The following is a 15211-nucleotide window of genomic DNA, read 5'->3' as shown; positions in this document are numbered from 1 at the left end:
ACAGCTTACTTAAAAGTGAAGCCAATGCAAAAACAAAGCAATGGCATTGCCAGCAGAATATTTTTTCATGGAGATTGTAGGTTTTAATCCCATGGATAGATAAATAATGAAATTATCATTGTGGCTAAAAACAAATGTCCCATATTATGATAAGTCAATATCCCACATTTACCAGGAAATATGTACCACATTCTGACAGACTGGACTTCTTTAGGCCAATTGATAAAAATGTGTAAACTGAACTACAGCAATCCTGAAGGATACATCAGCATGGACAAGACTGATCCTCAAACACTTCATCCAGCATGCATGAAGGTTTCAAGGCAAGGAGCTAACTGAGTTTAAAGATTATATCAAAACTACAAAACTAATTATTCTTTTGAAAGACGGGAATCAACATTGCACTAACTGCAAAAAATTGCAAACCAACTAAAGAAAATTTGAACATGATAACCTCTGTTGCTGGAAGGAGATTGTGTGATCTTTTGTGGATAACATCCCTTCATCACTCAGTCAAATTCAAATCCAAACCAATATGTTGCTAAGACATTAAACACAGATCTTTAAAAATACATTTATTTAATTGATACTGCAATAAATTTAAACTCATTGTTTAACAAAAAATGGAGGAACATTCATTTTCATCACAAATACTGTAGCATTAAGATACTTACCAAAATAAACAATGTGATGGCGTACGTACATAATGTATAAATTTACATATAGTGAATTGCATATTGCTCTTCTTTTCCACAAAAGCACATTATAAATAGATTTGCATTAGAACGCTTTCCTCCCTGTGTTTATTAAAAATACATTCTTTACAACTGAAGCAGTGAATGCTAGTGCAAGTCCGTTCCTGGTGGCTGTGCTCTTCTTTCACTTTGGTGGCACCTCATACTTAAAAACAACGCTGAAGAGCTTGCCTCCTAGACGATCAGCGAGCCATGAGTTTTTGATGACAGCAAATTTGAGGCTCTCACATTCGAGGACTGCGTAATAGTTGGTGTGGATTGCACGACCCATCCCCTCGATGATGACTAAATCAGTCTTTCGCTCCCTCACCAGCATCGATAGGCCTTTGTCCAACCGGCTGCAATAGAAGAAAGCATCAACATTTAGGAGTATCCGCGAGACACCATCTTGCAATACAACAGTGTTTAATCCAGCCATACTTTTGACGCATCTGTGAAGAATTTCTATGCAGTATAAAGGCACCTGAACCATTCAATACAAAACTGGTCACAATAACACTTCAAACGTTTGTTCCAAAATGCATAGTCATTCACACAGAAAGGCATGGGCAGTGAAAAAAAGATTTCTTCCCATGCATGCGGTCAGCACAAAAAAAGCACAATGAAAGCCTCAGATACACCATCCTGTAAAATATGTGAGTAGTTTGCTGCAGGAAACTTTGTTTGCATACTCACTATCTATACAAAGAAAAAACAGATTTTGCTGGTTACCATGTATTTCCGTCTACATATGGGATACAAAGCAATTATCCCTAAAATAAGGACAATATTTTGTTTATTGCACATAAAGGTACTGGAACGATACGAGTAGATCACTTGAATGCCTCTTGTCAAGGATAGCCATGTATGTCCACTCGACATACAGACTTACACACCGGTTTTAATATCAATGATATGCTTACATTGCATTCCAATTAACAATTTTCATCAGAAAGGAGTGAGACTCAGTTTGGGGTTAAACAGTACTCAAATGCAGATTGCTACAGATGTTTTAAAAAAGTTAAATCCAGATGAAAATTTCATACAAATAAACCACTGAAGTTGAATACTGAAATAAAGTCCAACCAGCTAATTTAATGGATAATACTGAATGTGCATTGTTTGGCGAATGAAAGTGTAATCTGAATTAGTATAACCAAGCAGTTTGAAGTAGAGTAGGAGTCTGACATTTTTTCAGAAAGCAAGCATTTAAGAAAAGATGTGTTGTACAATTCTGACAAAAAAGTGGTATAAAATGTGACTTTATAACTTGTTAAACAAAATGTCAAAGCAAACACAAATGAGGGACTTCAGCCACATTAGCCAGAATAGCTTGACCTCAACAGTGTGGGACGGTCATCAGTCTTGGACAGTGTGAAGAGTACACACTCTCTGAATGCATGTGTGGTACCAGAAGTGGCTTTCACTGCACATATGCCTCGGCAAAGCTTCCTAAGTTATGATGAAAAGGGGATGCACGTCTTATAAAAGGGGGACCGATAGGTCAGCAAGTATTTGGAGAGGCCAGAAACTATGCAATAGGTGATGGGTTTTTCCTGCTGTAATCTTCCCTAGGCATCCCATATTTTTTTACTTCTAAATTGTGAAGTGTTTTTTCCGCAACATAGCCAGGCATCTTAAAAAGAAAGAAGGATGATGGACATTATAGTTGAGACAGATTGTAGGAAGAATGAGGGATTGTCCAATGCAGCAATCCTATCTGGATATGCAACTTCACTTTCAACAAGAATGGCCTATATAATTTCTTACTAAAGCCAGAAAAAAATGTGAACAAAGTCTGTAGCTGAACCTTCCAGTATGGGAGATCAGATTCTAGATAGCTCCATCATTACATTAATTTTCAGAGAGCAGGCTTGACAGACCGGACAATTTACAGCACCTGGCTTATAGTTTTAGTTATTTAAAAGTCTCCTTTAGGCACATGAAAATAAAGTCTGTCCCACCCAAAGTCCTATAACTAGCTACATGTCTATGTGGTGAAAGCACAAATGATTCTTATTCAACTATGTACATTATTCGGCTTATCAAGTTTCACGTGAACACACCAGGAGCAAAAAGAGAAGTCATTCTTCCTCAATCCCTCTCCATCTGACTCTTTTAGATGTTGTCAGAGCACTCCTAACCTAATCAATACGTCTGCAAACAATCATTTCTGAGCAGGGAGAAACCCTGGTGTGTGGACTTTCATAAATTAAGCGAAAAGACAACTCACCAAGCACTCAACACTAAACAGATTGAAATGTCCAATACACTGGTGTAATCTCACAAAATTTACATCATTACATTACAGGAAATTCCCAAAATGACGACATTATACCATGTCCTGGAATTTCAAGTCCATTCGAGTAAAAATCCTATCACGGGAACAACACTAACAGATAGGCTGCGGGTGGCTGTTTGCACAACTTGAGTTTTTTGAGAGCTTTAAAACCTTTGTTTTTCAGCAAAATACACCCTTATGCCCAAAATGGAAGCAAGAGTACATTTTTCTCTTAAATATAGCGCTAAACGTCAAATTTGCATTTTGTATATATTTTTTTTAATTGAACATAATGGCAAAAGGAAATTACACAAATTTCACACACTCCAACTCAACACAAACTTGACAGTATCCCATACGTCTGACACCACATACTACACAATATATCATTAATTCACAACAAACTCCCACACTATACTCAAAACATTTCATAATCTACCTCCATATTTACACACAAACAAGCTGTTGTATGAACTCCTGTCCTACAACCATCGTCAGTGCAGGAAACACTCTCACTGCTTGAAGAACTCCAAATGTAAGATAGCAAGTGAGTTTAACCAGCAACCACCCAAACTCAATTGTCTTTCAGGTACCACTGGCACAGGCTCATTCACTTCTACCTTCCACAACAGACAATGCAAGACAGTACGGTGGCAGCATCTGCAACCCAGCTAATGTTTCCTGTAACTGCAAACACCAATAACACGTTCCCTCAGGTGTGTTCCTTGTGACACAACAATAAAGCTGTGAAGAAGGTGAGACCTTTGACCTGAAATGTATTTCATAAAAGGTTCCTGAGTGACTCCCTGCTGCAAATGCTATGGTGTTTTCAGTGCAAGCTGACGACCCATCCAGTAAAGACATTCTGAAACTCGAGTCTTCTGTACCACTGAATAATGTTGCAGGCACGTTATCCACACGTAGCAGTCAAATTAATAGGTCTCTCCAATCTAGGGAACATTCGAAAGTATCCCAAATGAAATAAACTGAGAAAAGATTTACTAGTTTGAGATTTAAGTAGTTGTTCCATAATCCTGAAAGCCTTTCCCAAACGCTAAATGCAAAGGATTGCTTAAGCTCCTGTTGTCAGGCGAGGACTGTCAAAGTACATGTCGCCATCAGCAAAGAAGGCGGGTACTTTTAAAGCTTGCCTTGATACTTTTATCAAAGATTAAGAAAAGAGTTTGGTTACTAGGGCGTATTTGAGCAAATTGCTCATTTTAGAATCAGTAGTTCTCGGAAGAAATCAAGCACATTGTTTGTCCATGTCACTTAGCTAAACTGTGACATTTCTCCTTTTAGATCTTGTAGAGATGCTATGTTTTTGTTGCACAACTTAGAGATGCAGATAAAACGCTATGTTCAAATAAAGCCGCGTTCTAATTGATATAAATTGTATATCAATTTCTTCAGCTGTTGTTCTGCATTAAGAGTACCGCTCTGCATTTTATGTAAACAAACACAGACTACTGCTATGATAAATTAAGAGAGACATTGAAAATCACGGCAACAGGGTTTAAGATTGCCACCATTTTGAGAGTCAAACCTTTGAAGATGTACTTTTATTAAAAATCGACCTCTGATTTTCTAAGCTGAAGACTCTTTGGAGTGTGCCTTTGGAAGTGCCTGCTGGCATGCATAGCTTATATATTTTTTTTTTTTTGCATACGCAATAACACGCAAAATAGCCAATTCAGCTCTTGCCATATAAGCATTTGCTTCAAACATTGTGATTAAGGAGCCTGATACACTAATAAATGATGATGTTGTTAGAAGTATGTAAATACGTAGCTTCTTCTAGTGTAATGTGATGTCTGGAACTTCCAATTTGGGACAGTTAAGAGTGGGAAGAGGTAGTAAAATGACTTTTAAAAATAGTCTTAATGAATGGCATGCAATTTATAGCTATCCAGTCTACTTTATGTTCCTAGCAAATTGTGTTCAATCAGTTCCTAATTAATACTGGACAGCATAGAATTGAGACCTCGCTGGCTGAATTTTTCATCTGTTAGTAGAAAAAAAAGAAAATTAATCAGTTGACACAAATGGCAATATTCCTCAAATGAATATGCATTATTTAAACAGACCGATATCACAAATGGCACTGTCAATATATCATGAGAGAGAGAGATATAAACATTCTTCATATCTTCCAAACAAATCGTAATGGCTTGAGGATGTGAGCCATCGCCAATGGGTAAAACACGTCCTTGGTGATCGGTTGGTCTTCTAGGGCGTGCTGCCTGAGAGCCCGAATTTAGAAAGACTGAACAATTACATAAAACATAGCTAGATGCAACACAATCTACCAAAAAGGTTTTTCTTTTTTCAGTCTGAGGGTTATAAAACCAGTCCAGAGTTTTTTCTAAGTTACATTTTTTTTTTTTTTTAAGAGTTGGTGAGTTTTTGTAGTGTTCGGAGTTTCTCATCCAAACATGGGTTTCATGCGTTGGAGGAGTCTATGACTCTAGGAATCCACTAAAGACAACTCGATTGTTTGCAGTCCTCTACATGTTCCCCAATTTGGGAGATTAAGAGCCATACAATCAGAACAACGATTAACAGATCTTCTTTTCATTGCTTCGAAATGCTGTCACTCATTAGCTGTGCAAACTGGTTTCATAAGGAGTTAAAACTGGGTGTGAATTGCAAATGAAGCCTAAATAGCTGCATATGTTTTTGCCCTACGATGATGATGTTTTCGGATGGATTCAATGTTGTGTGTATATGACGAACTATAACACCAAAGTTCTAGGCAAGACGGACTACATTTGAAAATGAAAAAAATCTAAGGACGCCGAGGCCTATAGTACAAAATACAAGAAAAAAAGAATGATGTCTCTTTAAGCAGCCAGATAGCTTTACAACACCAAATTAAAGCACAGTATCATCTTGTCCCTCAGTTAATTTCTGCCCTCCCCCGAGTACATGCCTTGGACATAGTAGGCTGCCCTTCATCTATTTTTTCAACGGAAGATGTCATTGTTGAAGCATGTGTTCCAATGCACATGGAGGTCTCTACCGTACTGTGCCTAGCCTCACAGGCAACTCATCCTTTTCAAACAGACAAAAGCTAAAAAAGCCAAGGACCACTACAAAAATAACTTCATCATCCACTGACCTAGGCTCTTAATGAAATTATTCCAAAAGGAAGCTGAAAATAAACCACTTAGTCGGAAGCAGAAGATGCTTCAAAAATAACTTCTGGTGGCAAAAAACTTGACGGGGAAGGCTGGTATGGGACACAATGTGTCAACGTTTTCTTTCTCTTTTTCACTTTCAAAGTGTGTGTTTTGTGGGGGCGGGGGGTGACAAATGCAGTTTGGACAGAAATGTTGTTCCAAGTATTTGTGATTTTACAACTTTTTCACGGATGTATTTATACACATACATAGCACGGGCGAGGGGGTAGTAAAAGTTACATTTATAGAGACATGTTTGATTATACATATAGATGCTTCGTACTTGGATGATGTTTCAGGCAGGGCATGCTGGGCGTACACGGGAATAGACCGCTTCCACCCACTATTTTCACAAGACAGACAACATCCACCCTGCCAAGAAGGTGGGCCCCACTAAAGTATGCTGAATTCGTCACGGTGTAGGATTCAGACACCGGGACACTTTCAACAGCGCCTGCACGTTGTCGGCTTTCATTCAGAGCAACAATGTTCTTCCCTGAGATTTACTGGGTACACAAAAATATCTGCAGCAGGTGCCATCACCTCATAAGGTATTTAAAAATGCAGACTTTCCGATGGTTTAAGCAAAACAGATTTACTGCCACATTTCTCCTTGCTGCCAATTTATTTGTGATCGAGTTAAAAAAAAAAAAAAAAAAAAGGAATTAGTTGAGGACCAGATTTTGTATTGAGGGTTGGTGGTGTCACTTGTTTGGCACAACTCCAACACAAAATCTCACTTCTAAATTTCTCGGAATGCTCTCAAATGTATTCGCGGTAGAACTGCTAAACATACGTCTGAAGTGTTAAGATGTGAGGTCACTTCTTATGATGCCACTTCCAGTGAGGTCATGGGTTGTGATGTCACTTCCTGTGATGCAATATGCCATGATGTCACTTGCATACTGCCTAACTTGGTTAATCCCCCACTTTTTTTTTTATTAGACTTGTGCCTAGGTTTTAGGATCTCACATATGAGGAGCGATGTTATGTGTGTATGATTATTTACAAAGATCCTATGATGGAGACTGTTGGAAATGGCCTTTACTGCAGGCCACCTCAAAATGTTTGCCATATGGTACCATCTGCCTGTCCATGCAATACATGTCTGGGGTGGGTAACAGCTGGCTTCCTGCATTCCCGCTAGACAGTCACACACAAAGGAAGGATAGGTGTGAATAAGTGGTCATCTGCATAAAATGGGTCATCCTGAGCAGGATTGGAGGGAGGCACTGACAACTGAAAGGGCTGTGTCCTGTCCCCACACAAAGGAGAGATATCCCCCCGTAGTGTACCTGGAGCCAGGGCAGGAAGGGGGAACTTCAATATCTTTGTTTGAAGTCACCCCCACTTCAAAGGCAACACTGGGTACACGTACTGGATCTCTGACACTACCAAATCAGACACTTCTGGACCTGTAAAGAACCTCCGTCAGAAGAACTGCTGTGTTGCTACAAAGACTGTCACTGCTGGACTGATGCTCTGGAAGAACTGCCTTCTGCTGTGCTGACCTGCTGCTTTCGGATCCTCTAGAGGGAGAGCTGTACTCCGCCTTGAACCCAGAGTGATCTCAAAGGTAATGTTGTCTTGCCTCCTGTTGCTTGAGACTCAGGGATATCAAAGTCTCACCACCTGCTCTTGTGCCTGGTCCATTGGAAGTGAACCCAGGTGCTTCCTCCGGCCGAATGGCGCATCTCCGGCAAACGGGAAGCAGGACCTATCCATTGTCGCAGTTGCATCGCACTCAAAACCACCGCAGCACTTCTGGAACCACCACTTGGGAACCATCGCATCGACACATCGCTCCTCCAGTGTGGATTAACCCGTGCATTGCCTTCGGAACCACCGCACTCGGAACTGGCACCTTGCACAACAGACCCAACGCATCGCCGCAGTTGCCTAGAGGAATCTGGCACAACACCCCCCACTGTGTGGGGATAATCAAAGCATCTTGGGCTGCGACAAGAATTAAGGTGCTTTTGCTAAGTGGGCCCTGCGTGGGTCTTGTACCTGGGCTACGTTCCATCACAAGTGGCCTGTACTCTTGACTTTGACCCGGTCCAACGCGACCAGTTGACTCTTTGAGCGCTATTTGCTTCTAGCACTATTTTTGCATTTCATCTTAAAAATTCATATCTCTACTTCTACTTATTGAATGTCATTTTTGTCTTTTTATTTATAAAATCATAATCTATTTTTCTGACCTGGCATAGAGTCTTTTTTGGGTGTTTTCACTGTGTTACTATTTGAAATGTTGCCCAAATACTTTACACATTGCCTTACTGCTCTGTGCCAAGGTACCAGAGGGTGAGCGCAGGTTAATTTATATGGTGGATCTGACTTACCCGGACTAGAATTGTGGTCCTACTCAGACAGGGTGCATACTTCTGCCAACTTGAGAACCAATGTTTAACAGAGACTGTAGTTAACTATGCATCAAATGCAAATGCCAATATAACTTTTAGCTTGTGGCTTTGTGCATTTTATACATCGCAAAAATATTCGCCCTTTGACTTGCATTAAAAGGATGCCACTGTTAATGCACCTAATAGTGAGGTTTCGAAGGCCCACCAAAAGATTAGAGGCTCAGAACGATTCAAGTGCCTATGGTTTTAGATGCAAGTTTTGGAACGGAAACAATGTTTTCTTTGCTAGAAAAAGCAGTTAAGTATTTGTCTGGGACGTGTTCAAACCTTTTCCTGTTTAAAGAACGGATACACTAGGACACAAGTTATTTTCCCAGGCTGAAATAATTTAGAAAAGAGGCAAAATAATTTGGACCTCCTGGTTCCACCATCAACAATTTAGTGCCAGCCACATCAATGCTCTTTTGTTGCTGCCTAAGGCCAGGTATATACATCCTCAAGATGATGAACCCTCCAAAGCGTGTAAACACATTCACTGCCCTACTAATATGATGAAAGGAGAGGCATTAACAGGGATTTGTTACAAAGAGGCGCACTCCAACTGCAGTCGGCCAAACTGAAAAGGGTTTTGAGTATAAAATACCCTGTTGGAGCTACGTGCATCGCCAGCTATAAAGAAATCATTTGTTACATAAAATAGGCACCCAGGTTTTAAAGTTAAATGTATATACACACACATATATATATATATATATATATATATAATATATATATATATATACACACACACACACACACACATACACATATATATACACACACACATATATATATATATATATATCTCCACACACATATATACACACACATATATACAGGCCAATTAAAGGACACATGTTCTTCCGTATCTGCCGCAATGCAAGTTTCCCGTGAGCAAGGAGCAGGAGCTCCGAAACGCGTAGGGACGTTTTAAAGGTATTATTCACTATGTTGCTGGTTTCTGCAAAATAAAGGACTCTTGTTGAAGCGGGAGTCCGCCTGACATTGTGCGCGCCTCTGCTTTTGGACGATTTTTGAATGATGTTTTCCGGCCTGTCCAGGTCGTGGAGGCAGCGCCACCACATGGATTTGTGGACTTTGGGCCTTGATTTCAAGGTCCGTTATACAGGATGTCAGGGGCATGGATTGAAACCACCACGCACATTGAAGGCTCCATCGGGAGTCTAACCTAAAGTTTGCTGACGGCGGAACCCATACAGGGTCATATTGCAATGGGAGAACTACATGACCCAGAAGCCCATGAAATAAGAAGCCCATCTGAGGGCTTTATAAAGGCCAATTAAAGGACACATGTTCTTCCGTATCCGCCGCAATGCAAGTTTCCTGTGAGCAAGGAGCAGGAGCCCCAAAACGCGTAGGGAAGTTTTAAAGGTATTATTCACTGTGTTGCTGATTTCTGCAAAATAAAGGACTCTTGTTGAAGCGGGAGTCCGCCTGACATTGTGCGCGCCTCTGCTTTTGGACGATTTTTGAATGACATACATATATACATATATATATATATATATATATATATATATATATATATATATATATATATATATATACACACACACACACACACACACACACACTTTTTTTCTACTTAAATACTGCCATTAGGAATGAGATGTACTTTTATAAAGCCGAACAAATCATCTTTCTCCGAAACTGCAGAAACAGGAATTAAATTAATACCACCTCAAAACTGTATTTTGAGCCCTATGCGCACGCAAGCATGCGCTCAGAATCGTACGGTGGCATTATAGATGGGATTTAGTAGCCCATGCATGTGATGAGGCTATCTCAAGTCACCAAGGTGTTTTGGAAAGAGAGGTGCGCGAATAGAGATAGCAAAGTCTCACCTTTGTGTTACCTTGCAACTGTTTAGTGTGCATGTCTGATTTTGGGTTTAAAATCGTGCAACGTTCATTATGAATTTGAGTGGAAAAGGTTAGGCGAGAAAAAGAAATCATTCCCCGTCGAAATTATTAACTGCAGTTACAGCTGGTTCCTGTGCACTTGTTTATTTCGCACCAGCTGTCACTGCAGTGGGGAAACGAGCATGTTGGGCCCTGTTGCATTATGGGACGCGCTGCCAAAGCTCACATATCCTGCCCACTCGTCGCCATGCAGGTGCCATGTGGGCTCCCGGCTGGCATCAAGAAACTGAGGTTGTAAGAGGCTATTACACAACAGACTGTCGCCTTTGTCATTTGTAGAACCCTTTTTCATGGCTTAACATGCATCTGGGGCTTCCTGCCAAAAGCAACCTCCGCAGCAAAAGGGCACATAGTAAAAAAAAATGTGCTCTGTTCTTATAATATAGCTTTTATTTAAGCAAGTGATTTATCATGATCCACTAATGATGCAAAGGAATAGACTGACTGAAATAAAGAATAGCTTCCCGCCACCACCGCTGACCCCGCCCCTTTCTTCCTTCTGTTCCCTCCCCGCTCCCGCCTCCCAGCTGCTCCGCCCACCCGCGCACTTGGCCATATATGGCGACCGTGCGACGCAGGTGAGTGTGACCTAGTCCTAGGACACCCCTGCGCCGCACGGCCACCAGCTGCTGCGTGTGCCTCCCCCTCCATTGTGCCTCGCTGCCCGACTGCCTCCTCGTGACCACGCCCCCTCCTTCGAGCGGCGTGGTCCGTGTTCAGCGCTCCTCTCCCTGTGCCCCTGGTGTTGTTTTACTGTTTGGTAATTGTAATTGTGGAATTGTAATTGTATTTGTCAGATTTGTTGTATTCCGCCGTATTGCCCGTTTTTTCCCGCCTGTTGTCGCCCTCTGTCTTCCCTCCCCGCTCCCCGCCACCACCGCTGACCCCGCCCCTTTCTTCCTTCTGTTCCCTCCCCGCTCCCGCCTCCCAGCTGCTCCGCCCACCCGCGCACTTCGCCATATATGGCGACCGTGCGAACGCGCAGCGGTCACGCGCAGCGGGCGCGCCGATTGTGCGCCGAAGGCGCGCCAAAGGCAAGCCCGTCTACGCCCGTCCGCGCCTGGACCGCGCCCAGTGCCAGGACCCCTGGCCCACGAGGACCCCGGCCAACCCGCCTGATGTACACCGCCGCCACCCTCATCGCACTCAACACCGGCCGATTCCCAGGTTGCCACCAAGCCACCCCGAGACGCACCTACGGACCCTTCAGTTGTCACGCCTGCAAGTTCACCTGCATCCGGACCTGCCCCACACCAGCACCCGCCATACCGAACACCAGCAGCAACCACCTCAAGTGCATCCTGCTCAACACCCGCTCCGTCCACAGACACGCCACCGAACTCTGGAACCTCCTAGACGCCACAGCCCCTGACGTTGCCTTCATCACGGAGACCTGGATGAACGCCTCCTCAGCGCCCGACATCGCCATCGCCATCCCAGAAGGCTACAAGATCACCCGGAGGGACGGCAACGCCAACCAGGTGGGAGGAGGCATCGCCATCATCCACAAGAACACCATCCGCATCACGACCAGCACCGACAACACCCCACCCTCCGCCGAACACCTGCATTTCCAGATCCACACCGACCTGAAGACCACCCTCAGAGGCACCCTGATCTACCGACCTCCGGGACCACGCACTCAATTCAGCGAGGACATCGCCGACTTAGTCAGCCCGCACGCCCTCCCCTCCGCTGACTACATCCTCCTGGGGGACTTCAACTTCCACCTGGAGAACAACAACGACTGCAACACCAGCACCCTGCTCGACAACCTCGCCAAACTTGGACTCAAGCAGCTGGTGTCCACCCCCACCCACCTCGCCGGACACACACTCGACGCCATCTTCTCATCCAGCAAAGACATCGCCTTCAGCCACGCCACAGAACTCCTCTGGACGGACCACAGATGCATCCACTTCACCTTCAGAAGAACGACGATCCGCCAGCAACAGGTTGCTCGAAGAAGCTGGAACAAGATCACAGCCGACCAGCTCGCCGCTTCCCTGAGCCAGCACCCTCCGGCCAGCTCAGCGAACCCCAGCCAGGCCGCCGACAACCTCTCGAAGTGGATCAGCAAATGCGCAGACGAACTCGCCCCTCTGAGGATCCCGCCCAGCAGACCCGGCAGTAAGAGGCCCTTGGTTCACCGACGAACTCAAGAGCTCAAAGAAGAACTGCCGAGCCCTCAAGAAAGCCTGGAGAAAGGAACCCACGCCGGACAACAGGACCACCCTCAAGTTCGCCACCCGGAAACACCACCAACTGATCCGCATCGCCAAGAAAACGGCCTTCATGAACCGACTGGACAACAACGCTCACAACTGCAAGGAACTCTTCAACATCGTAAAAGAGCTCTCCAACCCCAACGCCGGAAACAACGACATCACCCCATCGCAAGACCTCTGCAACTCCCTCGCCTCCTACTTCCACAACAAGATCGCAGACATACACGACAGCTTCAGCACTCAACCGACGCACGCCACGACTGCAGCAACGCCTCCCGCCACCACCCTCCGTGCCTGGACCCCGGTCAACACCGAAGACACCGTCCACATGATGAACTCCGTCCACTCCGGACCTCCGACCGACCCCTGCCCTCACCACGTCTTCAACAAAGCCGACGCTGTCATCGCACCCCACCTGCGAGACATCATCAACACATCCTTCGACACCGCCACCTTCCCCGAGAGCTGGAAGCACGCCGAACTCAGCGCTCTACTTAAGAAACCTACAGCAGACCCCACCGAACTCAAGAACTACCGCCCCATCTCTCTACTCCCGTTTCCAGCCAAAGTCATCGAGAAGACCGTCAACAAACAGCTGGCCACCTTCCTCGAGACGAATGGATCCCTCGACCCATCGCAGTCTGAATTCCGTGCCAACCACAGCACCAAGACCGCCCTCATCGCCGCCACTGACGACATCCGAGCCCTGATGGACAACGGAGAAACAGCGGCCCTCATCCTCCTAGACCTCTCCGCGGCTTTCGACACGGTCTGCCACCGCACCCTAGTGCAGCGCCTCAGCAACGTCGGAATCCAGGAGAAGGCACTGGATTGGATCGTCTCCTTCCTCAACGGAAGAACACAAAGAGTCCGCCTACCACCGTACAAGTCAGAGGCCACCGAAGTCATCTGCGGCGTCCCTCAAGGATCCTCACTGAGCCCGACTCTCTTCAACGTCTACATGAGTCCCCTCGCGGCCATCGCACGCCAACACAACCTCAACATAATCTCCTACGCCGACGACACCCAGCTGATCCTCTCCCTGACCAACGACCCCGCCGCCGCCAGAGCCAACCTGCACGAAGGGATGAGAGAGGTAGCCGAGTGGATGACGGTGAGCCGCCTGAAACTGAACTCAGATAAGACGGAGGTCCTCATCCTGGGCTCCTCGCCCTCCGCCTGGGACGACTCCTGGTGGCCCCCCGCCCTGGGCACCGCACCCAAACCGACGGACCACGCTCGCAACCTGGGTTTCATCCTGGACTCCTCCCTCTCCATGACCAGGCAAGTCAACGCCGTCTCCTCGTCGTGCTTCAACATCCTGCGCATGCTTCGGAAGATCTTCTGGTGGATCCCCACAGAGACCAGGAAGACCGTCACCCAGGCCCTCGTCACCAGCCGACTGGACTACGGCAACGCACTCTACGCTGGAACCACCGCCAAGATCCAGAAGAGACTCCAGCGCATCCAGAACGCCTCAGCCAGACTCATCCTCGACATCCCACGACACAGCCACATCTCCGGACACCTAAGAGACCTGCACTGGCTCCCGGTCAACAAGAGAATCACCTTCCGCCTCCTTACCCACGCACACAAAGCTCTCCACGATCAAGGCCCGAGCTACCTCAACAACCGCATCAACTTCTACGCTCCCAAACGCCACCTCCGATCTGCCAGCCACGCCCTCGCCGCCGTCCCACGCATCCGCAGAGCCACTACAGGAGGAAGGTCCTTCTCCTACCTGGCCGCCAAGACCTGGAACTCCCTCCCGGCCGACCTGCGCCTGACCCAAGACCACCTCTCCTTCAGGAAGAAGCTCAAGACCTGGCTGTTCGAACAGTAGCGACCCCCCCCCCAAGCGCCTTGAGACCCTACGGGTAGGTAGTGCGCTCTATAAATGTCCTGATTGAATACAGCTGGAAGGTATTTAACCCCCTGAAAACAAACCGATTTAGTGTAATTTGGCTAAAGGCAAGTTTGGAGTGTGCAGCTTGGTCAAGGAATACAAATTCCGATAAGCAGGGCTTTATGAATTGGCCACAGAGGCAGGATGTCCATCAACAGGGTGGCACTGTCAGAATTCTCCAATCAATTGCTGTCAGGCTCTCTGGCAGCTTATAGGTTTGTACTACTTCGAGAGTCTCATCTCTAATAACAATTGAACCTCAAATTATGTTTTTAATTAGATAGTGAAGCCAAGACCTGAGGAGGTTCAGGACCCTGGAAAGTCAGATCCAGAACAAATGCTGATGTGAATTGTCATCAGCCCCATAATCATGGTGTTATTAGTCCATCAGCAGTGTAGGCACATGAAGCACCCCTGGCTATGCACTTCGGCTCAGAATACCTCCCTGTTAAACTCTACGAACCACAGAGTACTCTTGGGCAACCACTTCAGGACCTTAACGTCTGTATTTATGCCTGTTGAGGCTTTGGGC

The 15211-nt window shown here is 45.4% G+C and overlaps 1 protein-coding gene across 2 annotated transcripts in view; it reads right to left on the bottom strand.

Annotated features, from left to right (window-relative positions):
* Positions 1-562: 562 nt before the first annotated feature.
* PANK4 (pantothenate kinase 4 (inactive)) overlaps positions 563-15211 on the bottom strand; it is a 445012-nt gene continuing 430363 nt past the window's right edge. For both annotated transcript variants that reach the window (XM_085609230.1, XM_085609233.1), the window contains exon 19: positions 563-1093. In XM_085609230.1, the coding sequence (XP_085465356.1) occupies positions 880-1093 (214 nt within the window). In that variant the 3' untranslated portion in view covers positions 563-879. The remainder of the gene's footprint in view (positions 1094-15211) is intronic.

This window comes from Triturus cristatus, chromosome 1_2 (assembly GCF_964204655.1).
Source record: "Triturus cristatus chromosome 1_2, aTriCri1.1, whole genome shotgun sequence".
NCBI lineage: Eukaryota > Metazoa > Chordata > Amphibia > Caudata > Salamandridae > Triturus > Triturus cristatus.
The sequence above is the reverse complement of the archived record's forward strand: the minus strand, read 5'-3'. Positions and strand labels throughout refer to the sequence as shown.